This window comes from Hermetia illucens, chromosome 1 (genome assembly GCF_905115235.1).
Source record: "Hermetia illucens chromosome 1, iHerIll2.2.curated.20191125, whole genome shotgun sequence".
Classification (NCBI taxonomy): domain Eukaryota; kingdom Metazoa; phylum Arthropoda; class Insecta; order Diptera; family Stratiomyidae; genus Hermetia; species Hermetia illucens.
In genome coordinates this window covers 161,193,587-161,208,785 of record NC_051849.1, presented here as the reverse complement: position 1 = coordinate 161,208,785, position 15,199 = coordinate 161,193,587, and the positions used below count along the sequence as shown (strand labels likewise).

The 15,199-nt window shown below is 39.9% G+C and overlaps 1 protein-coding gene across 2 annotated transcripts in view; it reads left to right on the top strand.

The window, feature by feature from the left end:
• LOC119650414 (monocarboxylate transporter 13) overlaps positions 1–15,199 on the top strand; it is a 110,160-nt gene that overhangs the window by 52,106 nt on the left and 42,855 nt on the right. For both annotated transcript variants that reach the window (XM_038053216.1, XM_038053207.1), the window contains exon 2: positions 2,508–2,634. In XM_038053216.1, the coding sequence (XP_037909144.1) occupies positions 2,529–2,634 (106 nt within the window). In that variant the 5' untranslated portion in view covers positions 2,508–2,528. The remainder of the gene's footprint in view (positions 1–2,507; positions 2,635–15,199) is intronic.

Sequence of the window (15,199 nt, the reverse complement as noted above, 5' to 3'; positions counted from 1 at the left end):
CGAAATGTTGGTCCCCTATAAATTTGTTAATAATCCTATGATTTCATTCAAACTTCGCAAGGTCGTGCCTCATATTATCCAATACTAAATTTTGTATTTGTAGGATGAACTTAAGGGGGGTTGTCAAGTATATCCCTATAATATAGTAATATGCTATTATTAATTTTATTTGGCGCTACCATTTTTCTCAACAAATTTCGTCACAATTAGTTCAGACGTTTCTGAATAAATCGGGTGTGACAGACAGACATTGAATCGATGTTAATAAGGATTTGTTTCACACAAAATCTTAAAAACGTGAATAATCATCATCATCAACGGCGCAACAACCGGTATCCGGTCTAGGCCTGCCTTAATAAGGAACTCCAGACATCCCGGTTTTGCGCCGAGGTCCACCAATTCGATATCCCTAAAAGCTGTCTGGCGTCCTGGCAGGGTCTGCCTCGTCTTCTCTTTCTACCATAGATATTGCTCTTATAGACTTTCCGGATGGGATCATCCTCATCCATACGGATTAAGTGACCCGCCCACCGTAACCTATTGAGCCGGATTTTATTCACAACCGGACGGTAATGTATCGCTCATAGATTTCGTCATTGTGTAGGCTACGGAATCGTCCATCCTCATGTAGGGGGCCAAACATTCTTCGGAGGATTCTTCTCTCGAACGCGGCCAAGAGTTCGCAATTTTTTTTGCTAAGTACCCAAGTTTCCGAGGAATACATGAGGACTGGCAAGATCATAGTCTTGTACAGTAAGAGCTTTGACCCTATGGTGAGACGTTTCGAGCGGAACAGTTTTTGTAAGCTGAAATAGGCTCTGTTGGCTGACAACAACCGTGCGCGGATTTCATCATCATGTTATTGGTTGTGATTTTCAACCGTAGATAGGAGAAATTGTCAACGGTGCCAAAGTTGTACTCTCCTGTCCTTATTCTTCCTGTTTAAAAAGTGCGGTTTGATGTTGTTGAACATGAATGGCTCTAATAATTTGGCCATCCTCTCTAGTTAAAGCTAAAGGGATAATAGAGGCTTTCACAACAGTCTCGGAGTTTTTCTCTACGGCGCGGAAAATACTGAGTTGTCTCATCCAAAACAACTTTTACGGGACACTCAAGGACGAATTGCTGCTGACATTTTAACTGAGCCACTTCTAGTTGTCTCATCTCGAGTATTTAATTTTGTTCTCACAAATAATAGGAAAGTAGTTCGCGTCTACGACGGAGTTCTAGTGTGGAATACACACTAAAGGAAGGCGCATTTGGTTTCCAAATTCAAAATATCTCATTCAGAATAGAAAATTATTGTGTTTGCCTTGTAATTAAAAAAACGTTGTCTTTCATAATCTCTAATCTTCTAATCAAATTTAGGTAGTCCGTGTAATTAATGTAGAATATTTATGTGCAAGAACATGAAAGCTATCTAGTTTACGGGAAATTTAATGCTGAATCCAAATACGTTATTAAAAGTACAAATAAGGTTATCCGGATTGGAGAACGAGCGGCGTTTGATTTCATTTCGCCTGATTTTTTGTATATACAACGTACAAGCCACTCTATATTGAGATTGCAAGTAGAATTTTCCATGATTCCTTTACTTATATGACTCGTTTTTCACGATTTCCATTCAATTACGGAGTTGACATTAACGCCAAGCCACATACAATCTCACTATGGCCATAGAGGTCATCCTAGTAGGGAATCTAGTTTTGTCTTGCAGCGGCTGTTCATTCTGCTATTCGTAATCAAAATCCAAATTTAATGCTACTAAACAACTGCGCATGAAAAATGCATGCACAGAATTAATTCATCGTTTGAGTACCTACATTTTCACACTATTTGCTTGGCACTCAACTTTTCTGTGAACACTCACTACACGATTACAGTGTTCATACGAGTACTTGCATAACTCGTGAATAGGCGATATCCATATTTGTTTATGACATCTTCGTAATGGTATGATATCCACTCGAGGAACAATGATTTTCGTCGAACCAATTTAATCACGCTTGGAGAGTCTGCACCATGCATGGAACAATCGTCGCCAATTAATGGAATAATACGATAAATTGAATGAAACCGTCGCAAACACCATTCTCTAGGACAAGTTTGAGACGTAATTCTGGGCTCTAGCCATTCCAATGAAGTTGATTAATGTTTATATACAATTTGATAACGACAATAAACTTATAATTGAAACTACTTGAAGATACATATTTGTCACCCTGGACGTAGCGGCTTTTGTGTACTCTGTTTTCCGCTTACTCATAGACAAATCATCTGCAAGTACCATATTAATTATATGAAGAGTATTGTTTTCATTAGGATATGACATTGTGTTGAATTTATTTCCTTATGTAAGTTTTATACCTCACTCTTGAAATATCATTTGATGTTGGCTTATTCACTAGTAAAATGATAAATTACATAAATAAATTGGGAAACTCTATGCAATTCCTTAAATATGATTGTCCCTGGATTTTAATCATGTTTTCTCTTTTTATTCACAGAAATGATATATAACAAGAAAAATGGCAAACAAGAAAAATGCTGGCGCAGTAACACAATCATCGAATGATAACAATGCGTCATCAGTCACACACAACAAAGACGAGAACTCCAAAGATAAACAATTAGGTAGGTTCAATTGAAATAAATATTAATGTCAATTTTGTACGCAGAAAAACATATTTGCCTTCGGGATGTTTACCTACTTATTTATGGGACATTGCCTATCATTTAAAATTTTTATTAGTCAATCTTATCTACTTGTAGAAACATTTTCACTTGGAAATATCTGCACTTTGCGTAATTATGGCAAATTTTACAAATTCGGATTTATTTCTATGATTAAATATTACCAAGAAAACTTAAATCGCTTCAATTCCAAATTTGTTTATGTTTATTATCAATTATCATTCACTTGCAAAGCTTCTAGTGTGAAGTTAGTATGCATTCATGACAGATTTCTACCTACAATTCCTAACTGACTGCTGCCTGAAACTAGTAGAATATGAAAATCATATCCAATAGACATGTACAACACTCATGTGAATTCGTTATTTCCATACAATGGAAATCAAGTTGGAATTTCCATCCAATGTTTATATCCGCCACGCATCTTACTAGGAAATGGTTAAATCTTTTGCCACAAAGTTTAGTAGAGGCATGGAAAACAAACACTAAGCATGACAAAGTAATTCTCTATTACTTCTCAGGAAAAGTGGCATACATATACGAATATATGTGTGTACTCCAGACATGCAACTCTCTAGAACCCCAAAGGGGGACGGGGGGACGAAATTAATTGCATGTGTAGCTTGAAGCCTTCGCCATATGATGACACAAAATCCAACTACCGATATCCGGTCTAGACCTGCCTTAGTAAGGAACTCTTTTGCGCCGAGGTCCACCAATTCGATGTTCCTAATAGATTCCTGGCTTCCTGACATATGCCATCGCTCCATTTCTCAGGATTCGCCACATCTTCTTTTTCTACCATAGATATTGCCCTTATAGACTTTCCAAGCTGGATTAAGTGAATCGCTCACGGCAACCTGTTGAGTCGAATATTCACAGCCAGACAGTCGTGATATCACTCATAAATTTTGAATCGTCCATCTTCCTGAAGGGGGCCAAAAATTCCTCGGGAAATTTTTCCCTCAAACGCGGCTAAAAGTTCGCAATGTTTTGCGAATAAGTTTCTGAGGAATACTTGAGGACTGCTAAGATTATTGCCTTGTAGAGTAAGAGCTTTGACCCTATGGTGAGACGTTTCGAACAAAACAGTTTTTGTAAGTTGAAATAGACTCTGTTGGCAGCCAACAATCGTGCTCAGATTACTTCGCCGTAGCTGTTATTGGTTATAATTTTCGATCCCAGAAGGGAAAAAATATCAACGGTCTCAAAGTTGTATTTTCCTATCTTTATTGTTCTCATTTGACCAGCGCTATTTGATGCTGTTGCTACTGTGGTTTTGCGATGATGTGTTTCATCTTGTCTTCATTAATGTGAAGCTTAAGATCTCACGCCACCTGCTCGATCTGGATGAAGACCATTTGTACAACTCCGATTGTTCTTGAATAGGACAGTGCCTGTTGCATTTCCATCAGTATCGCGGATCATTTTTTCCAGGGCCCCGTTAAAAATGATGCATGACAGTGCATCTCTTTCTTTTAGATCATTATTGGTTGTGAATAGTCTTGAGGGTGATTCCGTTCCTTTTATTTGGTTTCGCACATTGATCAGACTTATCAATTTAGTATGGATACTGAATTCTCTCATGGCCATGCACAGTTTTATCCAGGTTATGTTATCATTAACGGCCTTATAGTCGGTGAAGAGATGGTGTAACTCATGGCCACATTCCAACAGTTTCAATTCGCCGATAGTCTGGTTATTGAGCAGTTCATCAAAATACTCACTGTAATTTTAATTGTAATTGTAGATTTCACCTTGTTAGTAAAACTTCCGTGGTGCGGTTCTTCCCTGTACTTTTTGAGTTCACACACGTTTTGGTACTCCAAGACTTCAAGTCTTTTTGTCAATGAAGTCGCTTCTTCGCCCAACGACGTACTGTGCTCTTTGAGAGTGCAGCATTGCGGTATTCAGCATTCCTCCGTTCCGTTGCTAGCTTACATCATCGTCGAACCAGTCGATCCGGCTTTCTTGCAACTAGGGCCAAATACGTCAACGGTAGCATTCTTCAGGTGGTTGTTAAGACCATTTTTCGATGCTTCATTTCCAGGACCTCCATTATTGCGGCATCCATTTCCTCCATATAGGTGTTATGGAGGGCTTTTCATTCATCAAAGCTGGTTCAATTAATGCGTGGTCAATTTGATTGAAAATGGTCCCATCTAGAGAGCACAAAACAGGTACTTTCAACAACCATTTGGTGCGACACTGCTAATTGAATAATCCGAAGTCCGTTATCATTGATGATTTGAATGCGTACTCCGCCCCTACTTGGCTATTAAAATCTCCAAGTATTATTTTGAGACAGGTTTCGAGGACCCGTTCTGATGCCTCGTAGAAGGCATCCTTAATGTGTGAGATTAATCCAGTCCAAGGATCCTGCTGTCGTTTCGCAACAAATTGTTTTGCATGTAGGTATTTATTCACAGCTAAGTCATGTCCGACGTTCAGTTACGATACAAATCCCTCTGACACCAATGAAATTTCAATCGCGACCTTTGAACCGCACTGCGAAAAGTACGATAAGCAAAGATTGACATTTTGGAGAAACGCGATTTCAACAAATATTCTAGTTCCTATCTGAAATATCGCTATCTACGAAGATTCCTAGTCGCCAAAAAATGAAGCTCGATATCAATTTAGAAGCAATAAACAAGGAGCTGTGTACCCTGCACGTGCAAAGTAAATTCCGTAGTATCAGCCTCATCAACGTTCATGTCTCTATGGAGGAGTCTAGTCCTTACAACAACAATACCTTTTCAATGCTTTGTGTGAAACAAAACCTTATTAAAATCGATTCAACGTATGTCTGTTCATCACACCTGATTTATTTCGAAGCCGCTGAACTGATTGTTACGAAATTTGGTGAGAACATATGGTCTATGTGTTAAATGATTGCCCTCTTAACTATGTATGACTGCAAAAACGTGCATAGAGAGCTGCTCACATAAGATGAACACAAAACCTTTATACCAGAAGCGTTGAGCTTCCGGTATTCCGCCTTGTTTTGAAAACATAGAATGAAGCTTTGATAACTGCCAACTGTCTTTAGGGACATTAACTGCGCCTAGTCAGCGATAACGGATTGCGAGCTATCGAAGTAACAGCGCTATGTCGCTACTAAATAATATGGAGTCCAGGCTAGTTTTCAAATCTGGTAAGTAAACTAAGTCTGAAAACATCTCAAGCACTATATTATTAGTATAGCTATGCTATGGAAAACCTCTGGCATAAGTAGGAAAAACGATCGGAACGGCCGATTTGATGAGCATCATCGGCGCAAGAGACCTGAGCCATGCAACACATTTAAAAAATGCAGGCGCATACAGGCTTGGAGGAGCTTGAACGAGCTAAAAAGTGACTTTACAACCAAAAAAAAGAAGCCTAGGAAAACCAATTAGTCTATGAAACCGATAAATACAGGGGGCAACCATAACATCATCATCAACGGCGCAACAACCGGTATTCGGTCCAAGCCTGCCTTAATAAGGAACTCCAGACATCCCAATTTTGCGCCGATGTCCACCAATTCGATATTCCTAAAAGCCTCGTTATCGGTTGTGATTTTCGACCCTAGATAGGAGAAATTTTCAACGGTCTCAAAGTTGTAGTCTCCTATCTTTATTGTTTTCGTTTGATCAGTGCAATTTGATGTTGTTCGTTGTTTTTGGACGCTCAGTTTGCCACCATGTACTTCGCCTTGCCTTCATTTATGTGCAGCCCGACGTCTCGCGATGAAGGTAGACTGTACATCTCGGGTTGTTCTTCCATAATGTCAATATCGTCAGCGTAGACCAGTAATTCGATGGACTAGAAAATGACGGTGCCTCTCGCATTGACGTCTGCATCGCGAATCACTTTCTCCAGGGCCAGGTTAAAGAGGACGCATGACGTTGAATTGTCTCGAGAGTGATCTTGCTGTTTTTATCTGGCCTCGCACATTGGTCATGGTCAGCTTAGTCATTTCGTCGGGATACCGAATCCTCTCATGGCTCTGTTCAGTTCCACAACAAGCATGAATATTTTGTCAACAGTCTACGTTTCCTGTCGTGATAGAGGGAAAGAAAGGAACGTGATCTTCAATTAAATGGATATATTAGATCTAAAAGTTAAAAAGAAAGAAGCCTGTCTCACCAGAACTAATAAAATACGGTGGCGACCAACTTCGTCAAACGATTCATAAATTAATGTTGAAAATATGAGACGAGGAAATAATACCAGACGACCTGTAGTGGGCGGCCAATTAATCCGAATGGACGGGAAAAGCTCTATCCCCATAGTAAGATGAATAACGTATGCCAGACCGCCTAGAAGTTATTGAAAGTAACGAATTGAATGACCTTTGCACGAGGCTGGGGCGTCTGGAATTTTCGATATCACAAATGGATGACTATTGCCTCTTAAAAATGTACTCAGGAACAGTCCCTACAGCAGATCTACCGGAATGTGCAGACAAAATTTGATGAAACGCTTACTGAATTGATCAACTGAACGAAACCAACTGACTGCAAATCGACTTGATGAAGTTCGTAGTCTCGACAATAGCAGCACGTTAAGCGTACCCACTCACGGGGATTCAAACTTTGGGTCTTCACAGCGGTAGCCAAAACGATTGCTATCTGTAGTTTCAAAATGAAAGTCTCCGAAGAGAAGAGCTTTACCATGGCTTATTCAATGACATGGACATATCCACAACAAATCCATAATACAAGTACGAAGTTAGGATATTTCACGCTTTCAAGATAGTATTTGTTACACCAGCTAATTTTATCGAAAAGTTGCTAAAATCATCCCAGTAGAAAATTTCTTCATCCGCTAATCATCGCGAAAAGATCGACGAAGGAATCAAGCGAATAAAAATCCTGACTGTCTTCTCCCCCTCTCTCTCCTTCATTAGCTAAGTTCGAATTTTAAAGCTGTGAAACAATGCCAACTATCAACTGAACCATACTTTTGATTCCTCCCATTCCAATGGTATTTCTAAATACTTTTTGCTAAAAACTAATAAATACGTTTTTTCTCTCATACAATTCAATTTCTGATAAGAGTTTCAAAAATTCGCTCCTTTCCTTCTCTTCCAGACCCACGGCTGGTTGATGACTCACTTGTGATATGGCCTCGTTAAACGTTAATCCATTACTACCAACCTTTTAGATTTCACCAACTTTCGCTGCCAAATGTCTAAATTCGCGCTAAATTCCCTCTTCTTTGAGAAGAACTTCTCTCATGTGGAATATCCTAGCCATCTCCACTTTTTTTATCTTCCTCTATCTCAAACTACGCAGAACCTTGCACGATATATGCACTATTTTTAAACTCTTTATCGGCGTGATGCACATGCTGCCCCGCCTTTACTGATATCACCTACCAGCCCCACCATCACTACGTCGCTTGTAGAAGCTGGTGATCTAGATACGTTTTACAAAGACTAGAACTCATCACAAGGCTCAGGGATTCCAAACAATAGGGAGTATCGTTAAGATTGTCATTTAGCCGAAGAAACCGAGGATCCAAGGATTCTACTCCTTTTTGGTAGAGCGTGTGTGCATTCCGAAACTAGTCAGCTCTCAAAAGGGAACACCAAAGAAATTGACCGAATCAGGAGTGACGTTTCTGTAGAAAAATATTTCAAACGTTCTAAGTAGCAAGTCCTCCCATTAGTTCCGGTTTCGACTAGCTGTGAATTGTTAGTCTCAAACAAATGGTTGTTGCTATTTCGGAAATTAGGCTTGACAGATAGGCTTCGAACTTGAAAAATAGGAGTACATAAGCTGTCATTTTCGCTAATGTTAATGTGCGTCAATATATGTTCTAAACATCTCCTAAATTTGGCTCTTTATGTAAGAGACTGATAACTGTAGAGTCTAAACTTGTCAGTCTTTTGGATATCTTACATAATTTTCCGTGTTAATTTTGTAGGCGTTTGTTTCAGCAAATCAATTGATAAGACACTCGTTGATGGAAATCTAGCATCGCACTTTTTGCAACTGACAACAACGATGTAGGCGGATTTTGCGCTTTTTGTTGTCTAGTTGCGAGGCCGTCTCGAATTTCAAGGTCAGTCTTTTTGTTTGTTATTTTTCCGATGGAACACCAATTATCGCCCGGATTAACAAATAAATAGCAGCAATCTATTGTTGACAATAGCCAGCATAGATTGACTAACTTTTAATAAACAGACTGTTTTGATTCTCTTAATGTCGAAAAATTGTGTATTTCCACGTTCCCTAGAAAACTGCATTCAGTGAAAAATAATCAAATCAAATAATCAATAAATTTTATCCGGCCAAAAGTCAGGTTCCATAGTGGATTTTTCCAGCCTGATGAACAAGTCAAGGCTAGTGCAAGGCGAACCAATATGCTTTCAAACACTCTAGCAAGCTTTTGAGAATTCATAGTAGGATAGGAAGGATGAGATTGAGTCTGCTAGAATGTCTGTCAAGGTTTAGATGAATGGAATTGAATCAGTGTGGCAGTGGCCTTCATGCTTGGCCATACACGATATACATACCATACTCGCACATGTAAATTTTTCATTCAATTCCCGTGGTTCCTATTTCGTGCTTGAAATTAAATTCGGAGTAGGATGCCTTGCGCTTGCTAGTGAAATATTTATTTCGAAATGAACGCTACTCTATTTTCAACACTTTTCGATCTATACATTGTTTAAATTATCGATTTATCGCTCTTGAAAAAAAAATCAATTTAGTCCATCAAATCTTTCTAACCTTGAGTTTTTTTCGGTAGTTGACATATTATGAAGTGAAGTAAGTTATTGGAAACACGTATCACTTCGGATTGAATTGATATTTCATTAAAATAGAATAAGGTCAACAAGAAGTTGAGACAATAACTTTATATTTAGAAAGAAGAACTTTGAACAGAATATGGTCCACAGTCTCGAATCATATTCTAGCTTGGTTTAAATCGAATATCAAATTGGATTTAGTTTGTTGTATCCTTTAAAATACTCGATATCGGGTGGGAAAAAAGTAGGATATCACGTCCTCTTTTTACTATTTCAAAAAACATAAAAATTGCTATAAATAATAATAATAATCGTTGGCGCAACAATCCATATTGGATTAGGGCCTTGAAGTGTGTTAGAGCACTTCATTCAAGACCGTAACGGTACACCACAGTAGACTGTAGGAGGCAATGTGGTCAGCATTGCGCTCGTCCGAGATTATTACCCTGATTTGACTCAGGTACTCATTCACAGCTGAGTCGACTGGTATCCGACGTCAAATCACGATGCAAATTCCACTGCCACCAGTGAGATTTGAACCGCTACCTTCCATATGACGGCCTAGTGCTCTAACCACTGAGCTATCCGGACAAAATTGCTATATTTTTTTAATGTGTTATGTGTGTAGGTTATTAGTAATTGTGTGGCGTTTTTTCATTTCAATTATTCGCCTTAGAAAACTATCAAAAAGTTTGAAAATGTGGTCATCACTAAATAGGTCACACTTACATTGTACTCGTTCAATTATATGAACACTGCGTCCTTCAATATTGTCCACAAATTTTCGATAGAATTAAGGTTGGGTGAGTTGCCTGACCAGTCCGTTCAAATCATTGAAAAGTACCGTTTCGCTTTCGCGGTATTACAATTAGCGTCACCTCGCTGTCCATCTTTTTATTCGTATCTTTGATGTGCTTTTTGATTAGAAGCTGTTTTGTTCGTCTCACATATCCAGGTTTTCCTCATAGGCGGCTCCTGCTGTAATTTTCGACGGTTGATAAGCAGGCATCCATTGTCCCGACTCCGAATTCATCCTTGACTGGCGATCTTATTTTTTTCTTCATCATCATCATCAACGGCGCAACGTATCCGGTCTAGGCCTGCCTTAATAAGGAACTCCACACACCCTGGTTTTGCGCAGGTCCACCAATACGAAATCCCTAAAAGCTGTCTGGCGTCCTGACCTACCCCATCGTTCCATCTCAGGCAGGGTTTGCCTCGTCTTCTTTTTCTACCATAGATATTGCCCTTATAGACTTTCCGGGCTGGATCATCCTCATCCATACGGATTAAGTGACCCGCCCACCGCAAGTTGTTGAGCCGGATTTTATCCACAACCTGACGGTCATGGTATCGCTCATAGATTTCGTCGTTATGTCGGCTACAGAATCATCCACCCTCATGTAAGGGGCCAAAACTCTTCGGAGGATTCTTCTCTCGAACGCGGCCAAGGGTTCGCAGTTTTTTGGTAAGAAACCAAGTCTCCGCGGAATACATAAGGACTGGCAAGATTATAGTCTTGTACAGTAAGAGCTTTGACCCTACGGTGAGACGTTTCGAGCGAAACAGCTTTTGTAAGCTGAAATAGGCTCTGTTGGCTACCAAGAACCGTGCGCGGATTTCATCGTCATAGCTGTTATCGATTGTGATTTTCGACCCTAGATAGGAGAAATTTCCAATGGTCTCAAAGTTGTAATCTCCTATCTTCATTGTTTTCGTTTGACCAGTGCGATTCGATGTTGTTCGTTCTTTTGGTTTTGGCACTGACGTTGCCACCCTCTACTCCGTCTTGCCTTCATTAATGTGCAGCCCAAGATCTCGCGCCCACTGCCGCCTGCTCGATCTGGATGAAGGTAGACTGTACTCTCGGGTGGTTCTTCCCATGATGTCGATATCGTCAGCGTGGGCCAGTAGTTGGGTGTACTTGAAGAGGATAGTGTCTCTCGCATTTGCATCGGCATCGCGGATCACTTTTTCCGGGGCCAGATTAAAGAGGACGCATAATAGGGCATCCCTTTGACTTAGACCGTTGTTGATGTTGAATGATCTCGAGAGTGATCCTGCTGCTTTTATTTGGCCTTGGACATTGGTTAGGGTCAGCCTAGTTAGTGTTATCAATTTCGTCGGGATACCGAATTCTCACATGGCCATGTACAGTTTTACCCTGGCTATATTATCATAGGCGGCTTTAAAGTCGATGAAAAGATGGTGCAACTGATGTCCATATTTCAACAGTTTTCCCATCGCTTGCCACATAGAGAAAATCTGATCTGTTGCCGATTTCCTTGGAGTGATGCCTCTTTGGTATGGACCAATGATGTTATGGGCGTATGAGGCTATCCGGCCGATCCGATCCGGAAAATGTCTTACAGACGGTACTCAGCAACGGGATACCTCTATAATTGCTGCACTGCCTGTTATCCCCCTTTTTATGAATGAGACAGATAATGCCTCTTTGCCAGTCGTCAAGCATTGATTCGCTGTCTTACACTTTGAGCTTCAGTTGATGAACCTCTTGGTGTGTACGATTTAACCAATTCAGCTGTAATTCTATCGGCTTTTGGCGACTTATGATTTTTAAGCCGATTCCATACTTGGTGGTGGCAGCATTTGTCCGTCGTCTTCAGTTGGCGCGACCTACAACTCGCCGATATTTCGGTTGTTGAGAAGTTGATCAAAATACTCAACCCATCGCTCCAATATGCCCATTCTGTCGGAAATCAGATTTACCCCCTTTACCCGTATCAACGATAACGTTCTTCATTTGGTTGTGAAGATCATTTGTTGATGCTTCATCTCCAGGATCTCTGGAGGATAGGCTTCGGGGGTCCGCTCAACTGCCTCGTAAAAGGTATCCTTCTCCGGCTCTGCAGTCTCCTCTGTAGAAGAACGTGAACGTTTATGAGGCTTATATTTCTAAACTTGCCACGCAAACGCAGAATGCATAGCCTTTCGCTTATATTTTCAAAGCTGATAACAGCAGGTTTCATTTTTTAGCTGACTAAGAAACCTCCGAGCACATGATTTACTGGATGACCACTATAATATATGGTGTAGTGACTCTTCTCCAGGAAACCGGTCCCTGTCCATCGCATCTCTTGTAACGCTGTTACATCAGTCTTATATTGGGATAGGGTATCGGCTAGCTGCTCTGCAGCATTCGGTCTGTACGGGGGGCTTGTCCAGCGCATTTCTTGTAACGCTATTATATCGTTCCATGAGAAAATACGCAAATCGTTAATCCGTTGTCGGGTTCGTCGTTGTAAAATCCACCCTGTCCGAGGATCCTTCCGTGGCTTCATAACATCTGTTTTCCGTGTAGGGTTCCATGTACCCAACCCCCAACCTGGAGGACCAGTTGGTACATTTTGTCCCGTTTTTAGCCCTGGGAGACTCGCCTTCATCCTTCTCCGCCTGCAGTTTTTCATGAAGAAAGAACTTCCAGCGATCACCACGTGGAGGTGGAGATAGGGTTTGATAGTAGAGCTGTTGGTGTTGGTTCAGCAGGCGTTTTCCAGGTTTTATGCTCCATCGTGGGTGCCAATCCACGTTTCACCCTGGACTACCCTTTGACCGCTTATTGACCTTTTATATAATGGTATATGTAGCCTTCCATTTTTTTACATTCTCCGCTTTAGCATGCAGTTCGCGATTCACAAAAGAACAGTCTTTGAAACACTGAGCTGTTGACTGATGGACGCGATACTGATATCCTCTCATAAATTTGCTACAGTGTTACTTTTGGCAATGCCGTAGTACTAAGAAGAAAATATCCATAAGATGAAAAATAATGCAACTTTTTTTTCTTAAAAAAACAAATTTTCGATAAGCGACCCATATCTTCAATTTATCGTCTCACTTTCCTTTTCATAAAGCAATTAGCAGAAAACTCATTCAAGAATTGCAGCTTTAATTAGTTTCGGATTTTCGAAATTTCACTTCTCCAGCTTGTTGGGAACACAACAATACTAAACAACCGCAAACTCCACGGCTCATAGATGAAAGATGTAATAACATTTTATCTCTTACGGGATAGAAATTTCAGGCGAAAAAGACAACTTTGAACCTTGATAACTTTGTTTCCATCAAACTTTTCAGTATGATGTCTAATATTAAAACCTATAATAATGCGTTTTTTGCAGTTAATTTTCAAAATATATTAATACACTACAATTTTTTTCACTAAATATCACAACGTAGGATATTTTTAGGTCTCAATACTTCGATTGGGGAGTTTCTGAGAACGGGTTCTTCAAATAATTGACCAATTTCGGAGCCCCGTACTCCCCCTCTCTGCAACAAATTTCAAGGCTAATATACACTCCGGAAAGAATTAATGGAGGCCTTTAAAATAAGACCCCACATGCCTATATTCTTTGGGAAAAATTGTGCATCTATTTATTACGTTTATTCAACGTATAGCAATGTAATTCATTACGAGGGGTTCACAATTCTCACCTTTCCACTATATTTTCTCAAAAATGTAACCACTTGATTCACTAGGAAACATTGGTTTGGGTTGAGACATATCTGTCATTGTTCTTATTTTTGAAAACACCAGAACAGTGACAAAGATAAAATCTTTCTTTGAATCGATACAAAGTAGATTCCGACCAAAAAAATGATTCTGAAGGAAATGAGGGGTCTGATCAATGGGCTAAAACAAAAAAGTTAGAGGTATGGCTCCTCCTTCTCCTACATAGGTACTCAGCCTGCTTTACAGTTACGATTTGCTATCCATTGATAGAGGGAGAGAAGGATAAGAAAAAGATTGATGCCTATCATTATGTTTTTTGTTGTTTTGAGGCAATCACGGAAGACAACGATCTGCGATTTTTGGAAGTAGTTTCCGTTTAGAGAAAGAGAGGAAAAATTGGTTAAAGGAGGAATTTAGCCGCACTTGATCGAGGGTTGTAATATACGTCATAAGGTCATCCGCATATTGAAATACCCTGATGCAAAGTCGGGAGGCCCCGGAAAGCCGCCAGTGAAAAGAGAAAGAATTATGGCAAACAGTACCGATCTTTGATGAATGCCAGCAAATATGGGTAAAAGGCAAGGGTTTAAATAAGTCCGTGGGCTAGTCCATAATACCATCGTGATTCGAAAGTCGTTTTTATAGTGGGGACTTTGTTGCTTAAGCCTACCAAGACACTGTACACTTGCAGTTTTTACACTGCACCGACAGTGGCTAATTGGAAATATCCACCACAAAAACAGGGAACTGATATCTAGAAACACGCTACTCTATAACCCTCCATTATCAATCGCTTTAGTTTGGTTCTTAGGTTAATGTATATGCAGAAATTTAATTGCTTAGAGCCAAAATTGCAAATTATGCTCACGAACAAATCTTCCTTCTATTTAATTAGCGCATACCATTCCTGATTACTTTGTACATAGTGGCTGGTGCTTATTATCACACCTTTTTGTACATACAAAAGGGAACTAAAAAAGTATAAAAATTTCCTCTACCCAAGAGTCTCTTAGACTAGTTCATACGTAGTTATTTTATCGCTTAACAATATGTTCGATACACGCGTGTAGACATTAATTGTAAATCAAACATTTGGAAACTTCACACTTGCTTCAGCTGCTACTGCTATTGTGGCGCTTTCCTTCTCATATTTGAGGCGCAATATGTGAACGCTTTGGAAAATTTCAACGATGGGATGTGCACAATGAACTTCAGTGACGTCAAGTCTCCATTAAATCGGCATATGTACATATATTGCTTTAATCAATTACCACTTCTTA